At 44.9% G+C, this 22,744-nt stretch overlaps 1 protein-coding gene across 1 annotated transcript in view; it reads left to right on the forward strand.

Annotated features, from left to right (window-relative positions):
* LOC144798109 (ETS translocation variant 3-like protein) overlaps window positions 1-22,744 on the forward strand; it is a 60,404-nt gene that overhangs the window by 18,150 nt on the left and 19,510 nt on the right. The window contains 1 exon segment of the mRNA XM_078668871.1: window positions 13,481-13,718. Coding sequence (XP_078524997.1) covers window positions 13,481-13,718 — 238 coding nt within the window.

A 22,744-nucleotide genomic window follows, 5' to 3' on the forward strand; every position in this document is an offset into this window, starting at 1 on the left:
TGAAGGTGACAGGCGCAAATCCCGGGTAAGCGTCCTGGAGTCAAATCGCCACTTGCTATTAGAGGGTCCCACTGCCCTGAAGGGATCCGGCGGTTTTGTTTAGTTTACCGGCTGGGGGCGGGGCTGACAGGGGGCGCAGTCCAGGTGATGGTAGGCGTGCAGGGACTCCTGGGAGAGCGAGTCCCTGCCACGTAGCGCCTCTCCCCTGTTGATGGTGTTGCTCCCCTCCGGCTCCCGCAGACCACACTCGGCTTCCCCACCTGCCGGTGTCAACAATGCGGCACCCGCAAAGCGGGTGCGGCGAGAAGTGATGCTGGCTGAAGGTGACAGGCGCAAATCCGGGGTAAGCGTCCTGGAGTCAAATCGCCACTTGCTATTAGAGGGTCCCACTGCCCTGAAGGGATCCGGCGGTTTTGTTTAGTTTACCGGCTGGGGGCAGGGCTGACAGGGGGCGCAGTCCAGGTGATGGTAGGCGTGCAGGGACTCCTGGGAGAGCGAGTCCCTGCTGCGTAGCGCCTCTCCCCTGTTGATGGTGTTTCTCCCCTCCGGCTCCCGCAGACCACACTCGGCTTCCCCACCTGCCGGTGTCAACGATGCAGCACCCGCGAAGCGGGTGCGGCGAGAAGTGATGCTGCTGAAGGTGACAGGCGCAAATCCCGGGTAAGCGTCCTGGAGTCAAATCGCCACTTGCTATTAGAGGGTCCCACTGCCCTGAAGGGATCCGGCGGTTTTGTTTAGTTTACCGGCTGGGGGCGGGGCTGACAGGGGGCGCAGTCCAGGTGATGGTAGGCGTGCAGGGACTCCTGGGAGAGCGAGTCCCTGCCACGTAGCGCCTCTCCCCTGTTGATGGTGTTGCTCCCCTCCGGCTCCCGCAGACCACACTCGGCTTCCCCACCTGCCGGTGTCAACAATGCGGCACCCGCAAAGCGGGTGCGGCGAGAAGTGATGCTGGCTGAAGGTGACAGGCGCAAATCCGGGGTAAGCGTCCTGGAGTCAAATCGCCACTTGCTATTAGAGGGTCCCACTGCCCTGAAGGGATCCGGCGGTTTTGTTTAGTTTACCGGCTGGGGGCGGGGCTGACAGGGGGCGCAGTCCAGGTGATGGTAGGCGTGCAGGGACTCCTGGGAGAGCGAGTCCCTGCCACGTAGCGCCTCTCCCCTGTTGATGGTGTTGCTCCCCTCCGGCTCCCGCAGACCACACTCGGCTTCCCCACCTGCCGGTGTCAACGATGCGGCACCCGCGAAGCGGGTGCGGCGAGAAGTGATGCGGGCTGATGGTGACAGGCACAAATCCGGGGTAAGCGTCCTGGAGTCAAATCGCCACTTGCTATTAGAGGGTATATGGCTATACTTTGAAAACATTAGGACTGCCAACACATGTTCTGTTTTAGTGTCCACTCTATAATAATGTCCAAAATAAATATTTAGTGGCCCATTAACAAAAAATCGTAACAAAACTACACATGGATTTTAAAAACCATGTCTGAGTGTAGTTTTACTGCTCTTTAGAATTCATGGATTTTAGCTCTGTGCCATTTACAGCAACTACAACCCGCAACTGGACCCGACAGACTTCACCAAATGCCTCCCGAGTTTATCCACTTGGATTTTGAAATCTACATCTAAAGTGTAATTTTACTACTTTTTGGAATTCATGAACGAGAGGACTGCTATCCATTGGCGCCTTGCTCGCACACATTCTGAATGCCTCTATTACTTTCTCAACTTTCCCAGACCCTCTTCAATGCATGCATGATCCCTCTAGCCAGAATCATCTGCTCTCAACACATTATCATCCTCTCCTATGCCAATGAGACTCACACACTTTCTATCCGTCACAAACAAAACGCCTAGTACCCAGATCATGTTCAATGCCTGCATGACTGATATTGCCCACTGAATGAAGAGCAACTGTCTAAAGCTGAACACTGACAAGACTGAAATCATGATCTTCGGGCAGAGTACTTCATAATGGGACTCCACCTGGTGGCCAACAAAGCTAGGACCGACACCCACTCCCACCACCCACACTAAGAACCTCAGGATTTTCATCAACTGCAAACTCAACATGACTGCCCAAGTCAATGCTGTCACCACCTCATGCTTCTATACCCTGAAAATGCTCAGGAAGATTTTAAAATGGCTCCCACTCAACATCCAGAAAAACATCACGCATGGTTGGTCACAAGCTATCTAGACTACAGGATAAACCGATATGCCGGCTTGAACAAAAACCTCACCAGAAAGCTGCAGACTATTCAGAAATTGGTAGCCAGAATGACTGTCAGCCTCTACACTGCACTCACATCACACCACACATGAAGGAGCTCCACTGGCTTCCCATACACAAACAAGCACAGTTCAAAATTCTCACCCACACTTTCAAGGCACTATATAACACTGGCCCAGCATACCTCAGCAATTGCATCTGCTTTTACAAACCTTCCAGACACCTCTGATCATCTGGACTCCTCCTTGTGCACATCCCACGTATCCAGAAAACTAGATTTGGCAGTCGAACCTTCTCCTGTAGCGCTCCTAAAGCATGGAATTACCTGTCACCTTACAGAAGAGCCTGCTCCTCACTTCTTGAATTCCACCTGAAGCTGAAGACTTGGCTTTTTGAGTAGTTCTACTAGGGTCCTAGGTTTGGCTCATACCTGCTCAGCGCCAGGATCCTCCCCTGGGTGATAGTGTGCTCTACAAATCTGCAGAACATAACATAATTGGAATCTGCTTGGAAAGCTATGCTTGGGGTAGGTTTCCTTACAAATTCTTTGTGGAATCACAGGGTTTCCAAATGTATACTCCAGTCTCACTATTCTCTATGGGGGAAAACTCCTCACGGGGGGACTGGATTCCCAATAATTGCCTATAATATTGGGGGGGGGGGGGGGTCTCAGTAGACCCGCACGAAATTTGGGGATGATCCATTCCCCTTCCCAACCTGGAAAGGTTTTACCCCAGCAGTTTTGTATTGCCCACAAACATATGTTTGTGGCCGTTTATACATTTCTAAGGCTAACTATGCATGAAATCACCCAAGAATGTCCTCACTCCCACCCCTTCATTGGGATTATGGTACAGAGATCACCATATTCGTAGAATAGCCAAGTGCACCTGCAAAAGCACATGCTGTCAGGAATCTATTTTGAATTCTTGACATGCATAAGTAAGATAAAGTTAGTTGTAAGCCGGTTTACAGCCAAGTTTACTTTATGCATAGCCTCAAAAATGCATTATTGAAATGCATTGATCACTTGTATAGAAATTAGTTTTATAGTTTATTTTAAATGATTTTTTATTAATTGTGTAACAGGATAATCAACACAGGTGAAATACATCGACTCGTAGCAATTTACAGGATCCTTAGTACCGCTCAGGTCCCTCATATAGTATAGTATCATGCCTGTCAAACCCACCCAAAAACAGGACATGTCCCATGGTGTATGTAGTCTTCCATAATGAGTCACTTCTACATAACTAGATAACATTAACAACCTGATCAGAAATACTCACCAGTTGTTCACTCAATTTTCCCTCCCTGGTTTCCCTTGCCCTGCTAGGCCTCTCTCCTTAATTGGTCTAACCAATGTTTTTGCTTTATAGACGTTCCCTCCTATCATCCCTTTGCCCACCCCCATTTAACCCTCTCTGCACCCACTCCCTAACTGCATTTGTGTGGTTAGTCATGCAAGACTCTCACTAGTAATCCCTCCAGTGTTATAGATCAATTCAAGGGGGTCTTGTACCCGATGGGTCTAAAATTGCCTGTATCATCTCGCCCCATGTTTCCAAATCATCTATAAGTTCATCATCTTGTCGCACTATCCCCATGTGTGTCTCTTCTGGCGTTTCCCCCTCTACCAAGCTCCTCCCTCCAGGCATCCGCTGTAGGTGCCCTAGGGCTAGCCCAGTGTATGGCTATATAGTCCCCCCTTGTATATATGTACCAATTGCTAGGGATATCTCCTGCCAAAACGTATAGAGCCCTCGGCACTTCCATATCATGTGTAGGACATTTGTGTCAATCTGTCTGCACCTTCCACACACAGCCGAGGCCGACAAGTAGATCTTCTGTATGGTCAACAGGCTAAGATATGTCATGTGGATGTAATTATATTGTATGAGTTTGTCACGTGCATTACTGGCAACCGTTATGGTGCCCTGGCACACTTCTCTCTACTTCTTATCGGTAAATGCGCCCATGGGCGTCCGCAGACATTTTTCCAGGGGGGGGGGGGGGCAAAATGTTAACGTCATCACCATCCTCCAACATGATGTGTGCCAGGTGGGGCACAAGAAACACTGGGGCGCAGAACTGGGATAGACTCAATTAAATGCCAGGAATCCAGGACATGTGACTGACCCTGCCACAGGCCAACAAACACCACCTGTAGGGAAAACGCTAAACTTTCTGACAAGGTGTTTTATCTCTGTCTGCTAGGTGTGCAGACTTCCGGGTCCTCGATCCAACACCATTCAAGGCTGTCTTCAGCACGATTCGATTTTGATCAGAATACTTTAAAACAGCCTATGATTAAAGCACCAGATTAATTATACTGTATGCACAGTGTATCTTAGGGATTATTTGTAGCACTCATATTTACCAATATTGGCTTCTTGGTGCTAGGATTCATGATAACTTTTATCCAAAGTTAAAGCACAACGTCAAAGTTAGTAATAAATAATGCATCAATCACACACGCTAGTGATTCGCCAATGGGTGCTCCCTTTACTAGAATTACCCAGGCATTGCTAAATTTTACACACATTCAATTCATTTATACAAAATACAATTTATAGGTCCAAATGTTAGCTATATTTTTTAAAAGAAACTTAGAGTCCCTCGACGTGTAGTCAATGTCAAACTGACAACGTGCCCACGTTTAGGGATACAATAATGGCCAGCTCCCTTATGCGGAAGCCCGGCACCGTAAATGTGTGACACATGCGGCGCCCGCAGTGGCGGCACATAACAGGTCCAGGGATGCTGAGTCTTACACAGTGGTCGAAGTGGGGGGAAAAAGTAGGGGAACAGTGGGTGGAGAATCAAAGGGCGGGAATAACACAAGGATTGGATCTGTGGGTGGAGCCAGAGGTGTGGCCAGAATGCGCAGACATCGCAATTTTTAGTATTTGTTTGGCATTTCACTGCCCAGTTTAATCAACCAATGGATACACATGAATATTTAAGGTTATAATGAGTTATTGACATTAAAATATATTCACAAAGTGGGATATGCTTCTAATCACAGAATGTACCAAATACGATAAAATGTGGAAACACAAGCCATTTGTCTCCGAGCCATGGAGTTTCTGTCATCAGCACTACTCCCTTTTTGCACAACAGCAGTTCAAGCATGAATGGCAAAATATCCTAGTTTGCAAATGTTTTCTCTAAAATTATGGCGCTGCCATATTTGCTTTGTAATGCAAGATCTGCTGCATGATCTGACCATTTAAACTAATAAATTGTTTGTAGCTCAAACATATCAAAAGTTAATATAAAATGTGACTTGTGTTGCTGCGGAGTGGATGGCCTATTGTAAAGGTTGACGGATCACCTTTCTCACTGCTGCGTTTGTATGTTACACTGGTACTAATAAGGCAAAATCTTTCCAGAGACTGTTAGCATGTGTACACACGTCAAAATAATAAAATATCTGAAAATATACTGCATTACGCTGCAGCCTTTTTTTTAATGCATAATTTAGTCAACACTACGGCATAATGTTGTCATCCTTTGCTGCATAATTAATTCCAGTGGCCCCACAGCAGGCAGCACTTGTTAAAAGTGCTTGTGAATGAAGCCGGGTGACTGTAAGTTTGCGAACTTAGTTTGGTGTGCGTGCAAATCCTGCATTGCCAATCCCTGGTGAGTTGCAGCTACTACTGCTGAAACAAGGCCAATGGAGGTACCTATGGGTGAGGAAGACTGGCCTCAGGGGCAGGGCCAGCCATAGCACTGGTGGTGTCCTGTGCATTAATGTTTGTTAGTGCCCCCCAATGACCACATATGCCATGGATTCCCTCACTACCACCCTTTAACTGTGCCCCCCAAGTTTCCATGACCACTCTCTCTCAGATGCATTTAATTTGATTTACAGCGCCACTCATACCATTGTAGGGTGTCAGAGCACTTTACATCACACACATTGCACAGAGACAATCAATATGTGTGTAAATCACTGTATAGAAAATGTTACATAGGACTAAGGACTACAAGGTGTAGGAGTCACATGACAACCATACTAGTAGCCGTATAGTTTCATAGTGATTGGTCTTGAGAAACACAATTCCCGGAATTTAAAACGTAATACCATGGTTGGGGGTTCTCCTTAATAATCAGAATTAATTTCTGTCCAAAAGAACACTTTTTGGGACATTAGGATAATCATAGACAGGGGGGGGGGACATAACGCTCTAATTTATACATTGCATTTTGTATGCAGCTCTTAGATGACAGTTAATAGCTCACTGTTCTAAGTTAGGATTTTAACTTATAAACTGCAAGTAATAAAAGGATCTCTCTGACAAAAGCAGAAGCCCACTGAACTATTTACATTATGTGCACTTTGTGATCTGCACGGTGCATGTTCTTTGGAGCCGGTACATTAACCCTCTGAGCTACCTTTCCATGAGTCAAAACTTCCACTAGACAAAATTCTGATCTCTCTCTAGGAAGAACATTAATCACCAGAGTCATCATGACATTTTTATTGTTGCCGAAGATTGCTGGAGGCCAGGAAGGAGGCAGCAAGCGTTTTTAAAACCATAATATACTTGCAAACATGATGCCCCCACCTAAAGTCAGCACCCAGTGCGGTCACACTGGTTGCACCACCCTAGAGCTGGCCCTTCTCAAGGGTCCTGTGACCTCAGTGACAGGCTCACTGTTGCTCTAGGGTGTGCTGCTTCATAGGCCTGCCCGCAAGACTGGAGGTGAACTTCAGTATGGATAGTGGTGGACAAGCCTTGAAGGTTAACCTACACTTGTCATGCTAGGGTCCACCTGCTGGTGCGAAGACACCAGGACTTCGAAGGTGTTGCGAAGCCTTCTAAGGTCTAGCATGTGATTGTGCTCTCGCAGAAGAGTGGTCTGGTGAACTGGTTATTAAGGCTAAACCTGGTTCCCAGTTCCAAATTCAGCAGCTCTGACCATAGTGCCACATCCTCTCCCCCACTGAACACCGTACTGCCCCACTGAGAAAAACTCCCACTGTCTTCAACTACAACCCAATTGTTGCCCGCTATAAACACCTGGATACGGCTCAATTTAAATTACGCACTAGACAAGAGCAATATGCGGCCTACAAAAAAAAAAGTAACAACATCCTGGAAAAAGCAAACACTTATAGGGAATGCTAAATTTTGCAAACCATGGGAAATGTAAGCAGGAACAACATGGTTACCTTAATGCTTTTGCACTCACTATTCAGAAATCAGTGAGTGCTTTTTCCTGAAAAGTTAAGGACACGACTACATGGCCCTGAATGGACCCATTTCAATGGCCATTGCTTATATCCTTACAAAATGTAAGCAGAATGGTAAAAAGACCACATCCCTGGACGCAGAGCCGCAGCACACATTTTGTTTTCCAATCCACACATTGTAGTACCTCCAGGATTGGTGCACTAGTTCCAAGTCCAGGGAAAACAAAGACAAGAAAACAAAAATAGCGCTTCACTGGCAAACTCTGTAAAAGTGGCGCTAATGTGTTTCAGTGTGAATAAAATCAGTTTGGCCAGTCTGCTACCACTCTGTCTTACTTTATTTAGTTATTTATATATTTTTTGCCTTTTATTCCCAATGCTGAACTTTGGAATTAAAATGTCAGAAAAATATGACATTTCCAGCAAAAGCGTCTTTCATTTTTGGATCCATTTCACAGGGAAGCAAATAAAAGAAAGGAGAGGAAAGAGAGTTAGAACCTCGTCTTGAAGTCACGGTTTATGCGCCTTCCAGGATTAGGGTTCAGGTAGCTCGGATTGGCAGTGGGTTGTCATTTTTTTCCGCACGCAGTGCCAGGTATACGTGTGTAATCAGGTGTCTACTTCCTGGGAAGGAGAGCAAAGTTGTCATAGTGTGGGAAACCGGCAGACCAGTGGGAAAGGAGGTCCAGATCCCCCTGGCCAAGTGTGACTTCCTGGCATACTGAAGGAACTATCCCGGCTGGAGGCAAACGTCTCCTGGGCATCTTCAAATGTGATAAATCTATTGTCTGAGAATAAATTAGCAAGAGGTGTGCATCCCTCTTTTTGTCCATGGCCGCGAAAGGGGCTATGTCTCACAGTGGTGGGGCACTCATGTATGGGACGCGCTTGGGCACCTTCGCAATAGCTTTATAGATAACTAGATTTATGTATTGCAATATTTGCATTATATAATATTACTTGGTCAATCATTGTCAGTTTGTAAACACATCTACAATATTTTTTTTTTAATGAAACAGGATTTATATTCTAGTAAGGCACAGACCATCAAATGTATGAATTCTAGCTAATCAACGTGAAAATACCAATCTGTAATCTTGACTGAGTGACAGAGGTGCGGAAATGTAGACAAAATTTTGCATAAAATGCAACAGAGTGATTACTATAAGATCAGTTACGAACTTTGAAAGGTGAAAACAAAATCATCATGGTATCAAATCGTAGCAAGAAGACAATCAGCCACTTGATACTTTCAGCACTTCCCTGAAATTGACTAACAGGGGAGCTCTGAAAAGTATCCTTGATGCCAGAACGGTGTTTGCATCACGTGAACGACCTTGGTCTCAGCAGGGTTGTGCATTTAGGAAACATGAGCATCGTGTATGAAGATCTGAGAGGCGCTCGGTTATTGGTGAAAGGAACCAGCAGGTTATGGAGAAGAAGGATGTATGTCAGTACAACGCGGTTGTTTTCAACGCTGTACTTTACATCGCAGATTTTACAACGCAAGTCGTTACAACGACTTGCCTTGGAGGGTGCGGATTTCGGAATCTTATAATTTTATATTCCAACACCAGTCCCCGTAACAGTAGGGAAGGTGTTGGAATTTAAAATTACAAGATTCCTTATCCCACAGTGCCATCCAGCGCAAGTCGTAGTAACGACTTGCATTGTAAAAGACGCGTCTTAACTGCACTGCGGGGTAACATCCGCGTTGTAAAGGATGTTCCCCGGAGAAGAACTACAAGAATATTCGTCTGATGTCTTCAAATAGGGGGCTAGAAAAGTCGAAGGAGATGATCTTGCAGAGACAGTGTGTGCAAAATGAGACGTCTCCCACACCAGAATGCTTAGCACTGCCTTGGCTTGTCAGGGCTATAGAGGGAAATCTAAGCAGGCAGAGTAGCAATCCCAATTACAACACTTTCACTACTGTACAAGTATGGGCAGATAGGGGTTTGATCAACATAAGCCCGTTGTTTCCATTTGTGGTAGACAACACTATTCAACTGGAAGCAAGACTGCAAGTCCCACATACAATGTGGAATACACAGCCATGCAGAGATACTGGGTGGTGGCGGGGGGCAGGCTGTCCAGTGTGACGGAGGTACAGATACAGCCTACCCTCCAGCTGATCCATTCGCGTACACGGGGGGAGCAAACACTAGAGAAATGCACAACACTCTTTTGCAGCGTAGACCTAGCAGTCAGGACGGACTATGGTTAACCGATGGGGTAGCTCCATGATAGCTACATTGTGCGAATGGGAATAAAATCTTGAGTGGTGAATGAGGGCGGAGGATTTGGTGTACAAATCGTGGGCTGCATCCGAAAATTTCAGAAAATTTGGAATCTCTTGGAAATGATAATATGGGTCTGTGGGAACTGTAGTTCTGGGGAGACCAGGGGAGAAGTGAGAGGGGAGATGACAGGAGGGAGAAGCCAGCACTATTGAGAGGGCCCGAGAGGAGAGGGGGGGGCAGGAAATGGACAGTGTAACTGATGGACAGATGATCTGAAGCCCGGACAAGCGGCCTGCAGACATCAGAAGTAGTTGATCTGCCTACCTCTGTTCTGATCCACACCCCGCATAGAGACAGGGGGGGCAAAGCCCTCCACAAATATAGGGTAGCATGACGATTGTCTGTGAGGGGGTTGCTACCGGGGAGACAGGGATTACTAGTACAAGGTTGGGGCTAACTGATCAGTTTCGGTTAGACTAGGTTAAAATGTTGAAAGACAAATACAAATGTGATTAAAAAAAAGACTCCAAGCCCCCAAATTGCACTGGCAGGTCTACAAGTCAGTGGTTTGCAAAAGGAAAGCACAGAGCTTTTACAGGAAGGTTTTCTTGAGGAGTTATATGGCGACTCTACTAAATAGAAAATGTTAATTTCGATTTTCTCAGAAATAAGGAAACTGAAAACTTGACAACTTTCAATATTTTGGGATTAGCACGGGTCACAAAACAATTTGCGGCTCAGTGTGCAATGTGCAGAATGTCATTTCATTGAATCATGTGTATTTTCTCTAGATTATGTTAAAGGAGTGATCTATGAAGGCCTAAAAGGTGTCCCCAAGATCCCTCATCTCACAGCCTGAAATTAGCTGTTGGCCATATAGCCTGTACTGTCAATGGATGACTATAATGTCTAATGAGTGTCACACCAGTTCACAATGCATCACAGTTCACCCTTAGCTTGCGCTGTGTTAGATGCATAGAAACAGGCCCTACTTGACCAGTCCTGTGATTCGGCTTGTTTTAAATATTATTTTTAGATCTAAGTGAATACGAGGCTCGTGATGCCTGTACCCCTTCCTTCATCCCTCACCAACTTTACTCAATATTGTCTCGTGTCCTCCTCAAGCACTTCCTAGATTACCTCTTATTTTTCCCATCATTTCCCTCTTTACTTAATCACCTCCTTTGTTGCCCCTCCTCACAGTTCTTAGGTTTTATTTTCCTTCCGTCTCTCCACTGTGCCATTCTTTTTTTATTTTTTTATTGAGTAGAATCATAACGAGAGCCATTACATCCCATACATAATCCGAAAATCGGTTTCACCGTTAAACATGACCATTTATAGCTCTTAAAATCAAATACATCTTCTTATCTAAAAAGTAGATCTAACATTTTGCAAATTCCTCCTTAGCGAACAAACATTTCAAACACTGTAATTGCAAAATCCAGACTAGACAAAGTGCTATTAATAAAGTGCTGTGCATTCAGGTCCCACAAAATGATTTTCTTCTTATCTCCCAATAAAAATGAACTAAATCATCATACAGTGTAACAAACCCCCAAAAAACGTTCAGTATTGTATGAAAGCGCTTCAGCTCATACTTCACTCTTATCCATAAATTACTTCTGATATAAAAAATTAATATATATGATTGAGATTCTCCATCAAATTAGTTGCTTGATTCAGACAAACGTAAATAATTTCGATAAATTGTTGTGCAAATGACTACCCCTACAGTGCATTTATTCCTACCTAACACTAAAAATAAACTAAATCCCGATAAGGTGCATCAGCGCTATTTTTTAACCACTTTATCGCACTTAAGCATCATCCTAGCACTGCCCATTACATCATTTATATGATCTCAATATGAGTTTCATCACTGTACATAGTTATTCTCAATTGTAAAATTGGGATCCCCTATTCCTTCAGTAATAAATTCGCTATTGCTTCTTAGCCTGAGTTAATAGTCCATATGCAAGAGCGATATTCGAAATACTTTTTCATGAAAAAGTGCTGTGCATTTAACTCCAATAACGTGTTTTTCTTGCTGTTTCCCGATAAGATTGATCTAGATCTTAATTCTATAACCCAAAACAGTTTTTCACTCAAATCTCACTTCTGACCTTACCTGGCCAATACACTATATGTGGGCAGACACAGTGCTATCGATAAAGTGCAATGCTTTTAACTCGCTGTTTTTGTTTTTTTCATTCTTAAACCCCTGTTGTGACACTTGTGAAATCTAGTTTGAATCAACTACTTGGCTTTCTATTTTATCCATATTATTCCATACAGCTGTAAATCTTTTAGTAGCACCCACCTTTTTTTGCATATGCTTCCTCAAATGTTTTTGTTCGAATCATTTTATTATACCAGTTTAGATAAACTGGCCCTTTATTTGTCCTCCAATTCTAAAGAATCAAAGACTGTGCCATTAGGGAGGCTATTGCTATGAATGCTTTCTCTCCTTTAGAAATTGGGAAGTTTTGACTTAGCCTTACTTCACCAAAAGTGCTATTTGCACTTCTAGTTCTTGTTTTCTCTGTAGGCCATAACTAAGGGCTGAAAACACTTTTTCCCAAAACCGGGCAGGTAAAAAAGATATTAAGCCAGCCACCTTGCCCGATTGATGGCAGCAGAAGCATCTATCCTCTATTCCTAGATACATTTTAGGTAACGCTCTGGGAGTATACTATGCCATCCATCGTGATAAAAATGACACTTTTTAAAGATTTGTTGCTCTTAATGCCTTGTTACCAAGCTGCAAAATCACCGGCCACTCAAGCTCTGAGAAAGTCCATTGCGTTTCTTGAGTAATCTTATCTAGAAAGCTTGTTACTATGGAGAACTCCCCTTGACTCCGTAAAAGTCTGTACCAATTTTCCACTCCCCTTAGCTTTGTTCTAAAAAGAGCGGCCATTACAGATGTTAAGGCCATACTAGATGGGGGCAGCATAATCTGGAGATACCCTAGAAAGAAGAGTTCACACTGGACTCGACACCTAGCCTGGATCTCCTGCCTATTGATATACCTCCCTCCTCCTATAAAATGACCCAACTCCTTAAAGCCATTACTTTCCCAAGTCCTTATCTGGCTATTCTGGATATGGAGGCCCAAGCTTTTGCATTCTGAAAGCTTCAAGTACTCCTATCCAGCAGAATAAGTCTTCATAGAATAAAATGACCGAAGTCTGACACGATACTCCTGTGGTGTCTTATATCTAGATTTTTTAGGAGCTTGGCAGCCTTAATAAAACCCGGGATCTGAGATCCTGCTTACTGCATCATTTCATCGAGAAAGAAGCTATACAAAGATCCCTTAACATCAATCAAGCGAGCTACTATATCAAAAAAAGAAGTTTCATAATAAGTACGAACTTGGGGGAAGTGACATCCCCCCTTCACTAATATCAAGTTGAAGCACCGAAAATGTTACCCTTGAAGCCTTCTTACTCCAAATGAATTGGCAAAACAAATACTTCTAATTCTTTAAACTAAGACATATTAATTTTTATCTGGAAATTTGAAAAAATAAAATTTAATAACTGTAGAATAGACATTTTTATAAGAGCAACATGGCCAATGAACGTAATAGGGAGAAGTGTCCATCTATCTAGTAAGTTTTAAATTTGTTTAAACGTTGCCTCAAAATTCAATTTGAAGAGTTCAGCAAGATTTCAGTTTTAATATGATTGATTTTATATCCCCCAATTGATTCGAACTGCGCGAACTCTGTCAAAATTATTTCGGTACAAAGCAGCTAATGAACCAGCACTATCTGATCCTTTCTTGTATCTAGGTTTGGCATTCCCAGACTGGGCCTACAAAGCTGAGTCTAGCCCTGGATCACGGCAGATCCAGCTCTGGCACTTCATCCTGGAACTGCTGCAGAAGGAGGAGTTCCGACACATCATCGCCTGGCAGCAGGGGGAGTACGGCGAGTTTGTCATCAAGGACCCTGATGAGGTGGCTCGTCTATGGGGCCGGCGGAAGAGCAAGCCCCAGATGAACTATGACAAGCTCAGCCGAGCTCTCAGGTGAGCACAACAAAAAATAGGAATTGTGTGTCTGATTCAATGTCATATTTTGGAGTATCACCAATTCTTTTAACCCCATGACTTTTGGTGTCTTCCATGTCTTTGAACTTAGTTCTTTCTCTATTTACTCGTTCAGCCATGGTCTACAATTTCTTGCTCGAGGACAGTGTTTCTTAACCTTTTCACTATTGTGGACCTCCAATTAATCATTAGTTTAATCCAGAAACCCCCACTGTATCATTATTGGAATTCACTGCCCCTGCCCCCTAGGGAGTCATTTCTGGAAGTCGATGACCCTCACCTAAGTAATTACGATAATTTGAACTGCTGAATATTACACAAAAAGACAGAAGCAAGAATTCAAAACAATGCACAAATGATAAATCATTTTATTTAATTCACAAATATATGTAAAAAAAATATATATATTTTAATGGGAAGGTTGCAGCTTTTCTAAATTAAATTAAGGTCACCCATTGTCTACACTATGTTCTCTTTGATATACTTACGCTACTCCTACAGATCAAGCTAACAATACCAACTTGATTTTTAGTCTCCAATTTCAAATTCCTTCACATTTACAGAACGTTTTAAAAGTGTACCTTTTACATTTGTTTTATCTAAAACCCCAAGTGGTCTACAGCACGCTTTATCCATTTTCGATCAATTCTGCAAGGACCATGGCTTAGAGATAAATGTGGCCAAAACTAAACTGATGGTTTTTAATCCTCGTCGTAGCCACAGCCCCCGAATTGTTATGAATGGCAGAAATTTGGATGTGGTAAATGCTTTTACATATCTGGGAATCCACGTTTCTAACGACCTAAGATGGACTAAGCACATTGACATTACAACCGTGAGACATAAGCAAATAGCCGGTGCATTGGGCTCTGAACTTCGTAAATCCCTAACAAAACCGATTAAACCAGCATTACAGGTGTATGAGGCTAAAGCACTCTGATCAACTCTTTATGGTGCAGAGTTATGGTGCTATGAGAACCTACAACCATTACAGACTGCGGAAAACAAGTTTTTTAGACTCATTACTGGTCTTCCTAAAGGGTCTCCTTTGTTACCACTTAAGTTTGATCTGGGTAGGAAGTCAGTTGTCGACCTTGCAAGGTTGCGCCCAGTGTTGTACTGGCGCAGACTTTGGACAACACCTGAACTTTCATATTATGCTGAGGGGTTTAAGGATGTTATCAGAGAAGATGTTTTTCATAAAATAGGTTGGTTAAAAGAACTTAAAAACATGTTGGGGGATCTTGGTTTACATCTATTATGGGAAAATCCCGAGAGTGCTTCTTTTCCATCAAAACAAGTCCTTAAAAATATCTATTGGGATAGGGTGGCAGCACGAATCTGGAATGAAACCAACCCAGAGACTATGGCGGGAAGATTCTTGGAAGCAAAGTCCCTTCCCAATTTTGAACCATATTGGGATGTTATCACCAACCCAAGGGACAGGAGGTTACTCTTCCAGATTAGAGCTGGTGCCATCCCATTGAGATCCTTGACTGGCAGGTGGGGCGGCTTATCAACTAAAATCTGTCCATCCTGCGGAGTGCATAATGAAACCATTGGGCATTTTTTATTTGCATGTAAATCATACGTGTAACCCAGACGTATTTGGCTAACCCCGATGTGTAAAAATTTAGGAACGACAAGTAGTGCGGTAGCTTCAAGAATTATTCGCACCAACTCATCACTGCCTATATTAATAGCTACTGCCAAATACCTGGGGTGGTCATCGTCCATTAGACAAAAGCTTATTAGAAGACTATTGTAAAGAACGTGCTATAAAAACATTTGCAACTTTTAAGCTTTTTACATTTTTAGATTTTTTAACTTATGATCCAATTGATGTATTTTTAAATGTCTATAGTTCTATTTTTAAGAAACACAGATCAAGTTTAAAATTTTTTTTTTTTTTATGGATTTGTATGTATGTAAATGCTTTTATGTGTTTATCACGAATAAAGCAAATTTTGACTTTGACTTTGATTTGTTTTTTGATACACACTTTAATAATCTATTAACACTATTGAACTGTCTAAGCAGTCGCTAACTTCCTAAATAGGCTTCATGTACCCCCCCAGGTGTCTCCAGTCCACAGATTAAGAACCACTGCTCTAGACATCAAAATAAAGGAAAGTCTCTCACTTGTTAAGCAGCGATTCTAATTTGACATAAGGTTGCTCTAAGAGTTGCTGATATTCCTTCCACCATCTAGTACCATAATTACCTTTGTCCTTTTGATTGTGACAGCAGATACAATTGAAGCCCCTTCAATGGCTCCATTTATTTTAGGTAGACGTTTGGATACATGTTGTGAGAGGTTGTCATGACCAGCAGGTATTTGGGGCCGTGAAGTAACCTGTTGCGTAAAAGGAATCTCCCATGACTGGCTAGCACTTGGCATGATTGGTATAGGAATGACTGTGTGAACCTATACTCACTGAATACATTTAACAATGTGAGTGACTCAAAGTGGAGTTAGGATAACTAGATTTCTACACCAGCCTCATGAAGCCATTCCTTACCTGGTGCTTCCCTGCCTGAACTCAGCCCTACAAGAGGCTTGGGATGCTGGGCACTGCAGGGAGAGGAGCAGTGCTTAGTCCCAGACATCCGGGTGGGGCATCAAGTCAGTCAAGTCAATAAAATTTATATAGCGCGCTACATACCCAGAGGGTCTCAAGGCGCTTGAAGAGGGGTGGGGAATTACTTCTCGAATATCCAGGTTTTAAGTTGCTTTCTGAATGCTAGGTGGTTTTGAGTGAGGTGGAGGTGCATGGGAAGTGAGTTCCAGGTTTTGGCCGCTAGGTAGGAGAATGATCTTCCTCCCATGGTGGTTTTGTTGACGCGGGGAACAGCAGCGAGGGCTTGGTTGGAAGAGCGCAGCTGGCGGGAGGGGGTGTAGAAGGAAAGACGTGTATTGAGGCATTCGGGTCCAAGTTCGTAAAGAGCTTTGTGTGCGTGGGTGAGGAGGCGGAAAGTTATCCTCTTATTGACGGGGAGCCAGTGGAGGTTTTTCAGGTGACCAGAAATGTGATCTTTACGCGGGATGTCTAATATGAGTCTGGCTGATGCGTTCTGGATGCGTTGGAGTTTTTTCTGAAGTTTTGCGGTGGTACCGGCGTAAAGGGTGTTTCCGTAGTCCAGTCGGCTTGTAACCAGTGCGTGGGTGACCGTTTTTCTGGTTTCGGTAGGGATCCAGCGAAATGTTTTTTTGAGCATGCGAAGAATGTTGAAGCAAGATGAAGAGACGGCGTTGACTTGTCTGGTCATCGAGAGTGAGGAATCCAGGATGACGCCTAGGTTCCGTGCGTGATCCGTCGGGATGGGTGCTTTTCCAAGGGCCTCTGGCCACCAAGAGTCGTCCCAGGCGGAGGGGGAGGTACCTAAGATAAGGACTTCTGTTTTGTCTGAATTCAGTTTCAGACGGCTATGCTTCATCCATTCGGCTACCTCTTTCATTCCTTCATGTAGGTTGGTTTTGGCGATGTTTGGGTCTTTGGTGAGTGAGAGGATCAGTTGAGTGTCATCAGCGTGGGAGATGATGTTGAGGTTGTGTTGGCGTGCGATGGTCGCGAGGGGGCTCATGTATACGTTGAAGAGGGTGGGGCTGAGTGAAGATCCTTGTGGCACGCCGCAGATGACTTCAGTGGCCTCTGACTTGAATGGTGGGAGGCGTACTCTCTGAGTTCTTCCGGCGTGGAACGAGGTGATCCATTCCAATGCTTTTCCTTGGATTCCGATCTTTCTGAGTCGTTGTAACAGGGTGTTATGACAGACTGTGTCGAAGGCTGCGGAGAGGTCGAGGAGGATGAGGGCGACTGTGTCTCCATTGTCCAGTAGAGTTCGGATGTCGTCTGTTGCTGCGATGAGTGCGGTCTCAGTACTGTGTTTGGCTCTGAAGCCGGACTGTGAGGAGTCGAGGGATTTGTTGGCTTCGAGGAAGGCGGCGAGCTGGTTGTTGACAGCTTTCTCGATGATTTTGTCCGGGAATGGAAGGAGCGAGATGGGGCGGTAGTTTTTGAGTTCGGTGGGGTCAGCTGTGGGTTTTTTCAGAAGGGCGCTGAGTTTGGCGTGTTTCCAGCTTTCTGGGAAGGTGCCGGAGTTGAGGGAGCAGTTGATGACGTCTCGGAGGTGTGGTGCTATGATGGAGTCTGCTTTGTTGAAGATGTGGTGAGGGCATGGGTCTGTGGGGGATCCTGAGTGGATGGAGTTCATCAGGCGGATGGTGTCCTCAGTGGAGATTGGGTTCCAGTCATTCAGGATGTTCAAGGGGGGTGAAGGTACGGCAGAGGGTTGGGAGGGTTGGTCTTCGGGTTGGTTGTCGAAGCTGTTGTGGATATCTGCGATTTTGTCGTGGAAGAACGAAGCTAGGGAGTCGCAAAGGGTTTGAGAGGGGGTGATGTCGTTGGAGTTGGCAGTGGGGTTGGTAAACTCTTTGACGATGTTGAATAATTCCTTGCTGTTGTGGGCGTTTTTGTCCAGTCGGTCTTTGAATGCGGTTTTCTTGGCAGCCCGGATCAATTGGTGGTATATGCGGGTGGCGTTTTTGAAGGCGTCCCTGGTGTTGGTGTTTGGGTCTTTTTTCCAGGCCTTCTCAAGGGAGTGACAGAATTTCTTGGATTTCTTAAGATCATCGTTGAACCAGGGGGGCGTTTTTGCTGCCTAGTTTGATTTGACGTTTTTTCAAAGGTGCTAGGTTGTCGGCGGTGTTGGTTAGCCATTGAGTGAGGTTAATGGCTGCTTGGTTGGGGTTCGATGATTGGGCAGGGGGGTTTTGAAGAAGCGATGAGGAGATCTGGTCGATGGTGATTTTGTTCCAGTTTCTTCGTAGGGTAGGTTGAGGATGGTTGTGGGTTGTGGTCTTATTGTAAACAAAGTGAACGCAGCTGTGGTCCGTCCATTGGAGAACTGTGGTGTGACTGAAGGAAATATGTTTGCTGGAGGTGAAGATAGGGTCGATTGTGTGTCCTGCGTGGTGTGTGGGGGTATTAATAAGTTGTTTGAGACCGAGGTTGGCGAAATTGTCCAGAAGAGTGGTGGTGTTGTTGTCGTTGCTCTTTTCCAGGTGAAAATTGAGGTCTCCCAATAGAATGTAGTCTTCGGAGGGGAGGGCGTGTGGGGTAATGAAATCGGTGATGTCTTCAGTGAATTTTGTACGGGGTCCTGGTGGCCTGTAGAGGAGGGTGCCTCTGAGTGTGGTCTTGGGGTCGGTGTGGATCTGGAAGTGAAGGCGTTCGGCGCTAGAGAGGTTGACGTCCGAGCTGGTTGAGATGTGGATGGAATTCTTATGGACGATGGCGATGCCTCCTCCTGTTTGCTTGATGCGGTCCTTGCGGATGATCTTGTAGCCTTCTGGGATGGCAATGGTGATGTCTGGGGCTGAGGAGGCGTTCATCCATGTTTCTGTTAGGAAGGCGACGTCCGGAGAGATGGTGTCTAGTAGATTCCAGAGGTTGATGGCGTGTTTGTGGACCGATCGGGTGTTGAGTAGGATGCATTTTAGGTGGTTGGCGTCAGATCTATGTTTGGTGTTAGTGGATGAGGGATTGTTTTGTGAGCAGTCAAACTTGCAGGAGTTGCATGTTAAGGGTCCATGGGTGTGTCCAGGTGCGGCTTGGGTGCAGTTGGGGAGTCGGCCGGGGTTGAGTGCAAGAAGGGAGGAGGAAACGTATGTAATGCGGGTGGACTGGGACTTAAGGGAACCAGGGGGTCTGGCGCTGGGCGCGGTCCAGGCGCGGACGGGCGTAGACGGGCTTACCTTTGGCGCACCTTCGGCGCGGCCGTAGCACGTGGACGCTGCGCGTTGGGACATCTGTCTTAAATGGGTAGAGGAGGGGGCGGAGCATGGGCGGGTCAGCTGGGAGGCGGTAGCGGGGAGGGTAGGCGGGCCAAAGGAAGGCTAAACAAACACGACAAAATGGATCCTGGGAAAGTGAAACTGGGGCTGAGGAAGAAGCAATTCACAACGAAGCATACAAAGCAGCACGAATGTTAAATGCTAATGGCGGCTGTAGCTTCAATAAGTCAAAGTTCAAAGCAGCACACAATGCACAATGCTAAAGGCGGCAGCAGCTTCAATTAAGGTAAAGTTGCGCTTCAAAGCAAATCGTAATGCGAGGTTCGGCGCTATAATGCGCTATGTTGAATGTCAGCCTACGATACCACAGTGACTATCAGCCAACTCTTGAGGCCAGGGGGCGTGGGGGGAGCGACCGCTTTCACAGAAGTCCAGACGGTCATCAGGAGAGGCGGACTTGTGCAACTGAGCTTCAGAGATTGATACTCTCCCTGTAAGTACATGCATCACTGTCAGTAGGGGAGGCTATCTATGTACACATTTCAAATCCTCCTAGCGCACACACCGAATCCACACACCCCAGCTCTTGCTCTAGAAACCAGAGTTATCAGTCTACAGCTCGCACGTCTTATGAACCTGCAACAAGAATTATAGCTACTTGTCTAAAATGAAGATTTGTGTACCCAAAAATATAAAAGGTCCAAACCTTTTTCTTAACAATTCGTGTCTACTACTTCAAATACATAACTCTCACCTGGGTTCACAAAGTCAAGCTTAGGGATCACTATAAAAAACTCAACATGCAGTCTGCTTTAATTAACCAAACCTAGGTTTAAGAACCCAAGGCATTGCCTTAGTGCCCCAAACTCGAAGCTTGGATAACTCATCTAAATGAATCTAAACATTTATTTGCAAACAGCATGTTCCATACCTCTGACCTAGTGCTCAATGAGTGGCTTCTGGAGCTCAAATTGAGGCTTAGATATAGAATGTGGGCTCTGGAGCTCTAGATGAGGCTTAGATATAGAATGTGGGCTCTGGAGCTCAAGATGAGGCTTAGATATAGAATGCAGGCTCTGAAGCTCAAGCTGAGGCTTAGGTATAGATTGCATGCTCAGGAGCTCAAGATGAGGCTTAGATATAAAATGCGGGCTCTGGAGCTCAAGATGAGGCTTAGATTTAGAATGCGGTCTCTGGAGCTCAAGATGAGGCTTAGATTTAGAATGCGGTCTCTGGAGCTCAAGATGAGGCTTAGATATAGAATACGGGCTCTGGAGCTCAAGATGAGACTTAGATATAGAATGCGGGCTCTGGAGCTCAAGACGAGGCTTGGATATAGAATGGAGGCCCTGGAGCTCAAGATGAGGTTTAGATATAGAATTGGGCTCTGGACCTCTAGATGAGGCTTAGATATAGAATGTGCGCTCTGGAGCTCAAGATGAGGCTTAGATATAGAATGCAGGCTCTGAAGCTCAAGCTGAGGCTTAGGTATAGATTGCATGCTCTGAAGCTCAAGCTGAGGCTTAGGTATAGATTGCATGCTCAGGAGCTCAAGATGAGGCTTAGATATACAATGCGGGCTCTGGAGCTCAAGATGAGGCTTAGATTTAGAATGCGGTCTCTGGAGCTCAAGATGAGGCTTAGATATAGAATACGGGCTCTGGAGCTCAAGATGAGACTTAGATATAGAATGCGGGCTCTGGAGCTCAAGACAAGGCTTGGATATAGAATGGAGGCCCTGGAGCTCAAGATGAGGCTTTATATAGAATACGGGCTCTGGAGCTCAAGATGAGACTTAGATATAGAATGCGGGCTCTGGAGCTCAAGACGAGGCTTGGATATAGAATGGAGGCCCTGGAGCTCAAGATGAGGCTTAGATATAGAATTGGGCTCTGGACCTCTAGATGAGGCTTAGATATAGAATGTGGGCTCTGGAGCTTAAGATGAGGCTTAGATATAGAATGCAGGCTCTGAAGCTCAAGCTGAGGCTTAGGTATAGATTGCATGCTCTGAAGCTCAAGCTGAGGCTTAGGTATAGATTGCATGCTCAGGAGCTCAAGATGAGGCTTAGATATAAAATGCGGGCTCTGGAGCTCAAGATGAGGCTTAGATTTAGAATGCGGTCTCTGGAGCTCAAGATGAGGCTTAGATATAGAATACGGGCTCTGGAGCTCAAGATGTGGCTTATATATATAATGCGGGCCCTGGAGCTCAAGATGAGACTTAGATATAGAATACGGTCTCTGGAGCTCAAGATGAGGCTTAGATATAGAATACGGGCTCTGGAGCTCAAGATGAGACTTAGATATAGAATGCGGGCTCTGGAGCTCAAGACGAGGCTTGGATATACAATGGAGGCCCTGGAGCTCAAGATGAGGCTTTATATAGAATGCGGGATCTGGAGCTCAAGATGTGGCTTAGATATATAATGCGGGCTCTGGAGCTCAAGATGAGACTTAGATATAGAATGCGGGCCATAAGGTTCAAGAGGAGACTTAGATATAGAATGCGGGTTCTGGAGCTCAAGATGAGGCTTAGATATAGTGTGCGGGTTCCGGAGCTCAAGATGAGGCTTAGATATAGTATGCGGGCTCTGGAGCTCAAGATGAGGCCTAGATATAGAATACGGGCTCTGGAGCTCAAGATGAGGCTTAGATATAGAATGCGGGCTCTGGAGCTCAAGGTGAGGCTTGGATATAGAATGGAGGCCCTAGAGTTCAAGATGAGGCTTAGATATAGAATATGGGATCTGGAGCTCAAGATGAGGCTTAGATATAGAATGCGGGCTCTGGAGCTCATAATGAGGCTTAGATATAGAATGTGGGCTCTGAAACTCAAGACTCACATAAACGAGGAATACTCCTAGGTTCAAGCAACCAAATTCAGGACTTTGCAACCCTTCCTAAAGTCCATAGTCAAACCAACAAAATACAATGTGGGGATAAACACAGTTACTAAACTTTCCAACCAAAGCTGTTAAACATATTTACTTTATATAAAACCACCCCCCAAAAAATACATATATTTACTTAATTATTTATAAAGCGCACCTCCACTGACTGCATCTTATCGCTCGCTAGAAGGCATATAGTCAAAAAGGAAAGGAAAAAGAGAGATGTTTTTTGTTTAGGATAGTAACATGCAAGAACAAGGGTATCTGTTCCCATAATGTGCCACTCCTCAGTATCCCCACTTTCTCTGTAAAGGA

This window comes from Lissotriton helveticus, chromosome 12 (assembly GCF_964261635.1).
Source record: "Lissotriton helveticus chromosome 12, aLisHel1.1, whole genome shotgun sequence".
Classification (NCBI taxonomy): domain Eukaryota; kingdom Metazoa; phylum Chordata; class Amphibia; order Caudata; family Salamandridae; genus Lissotriton; species Lissotriton helveticus.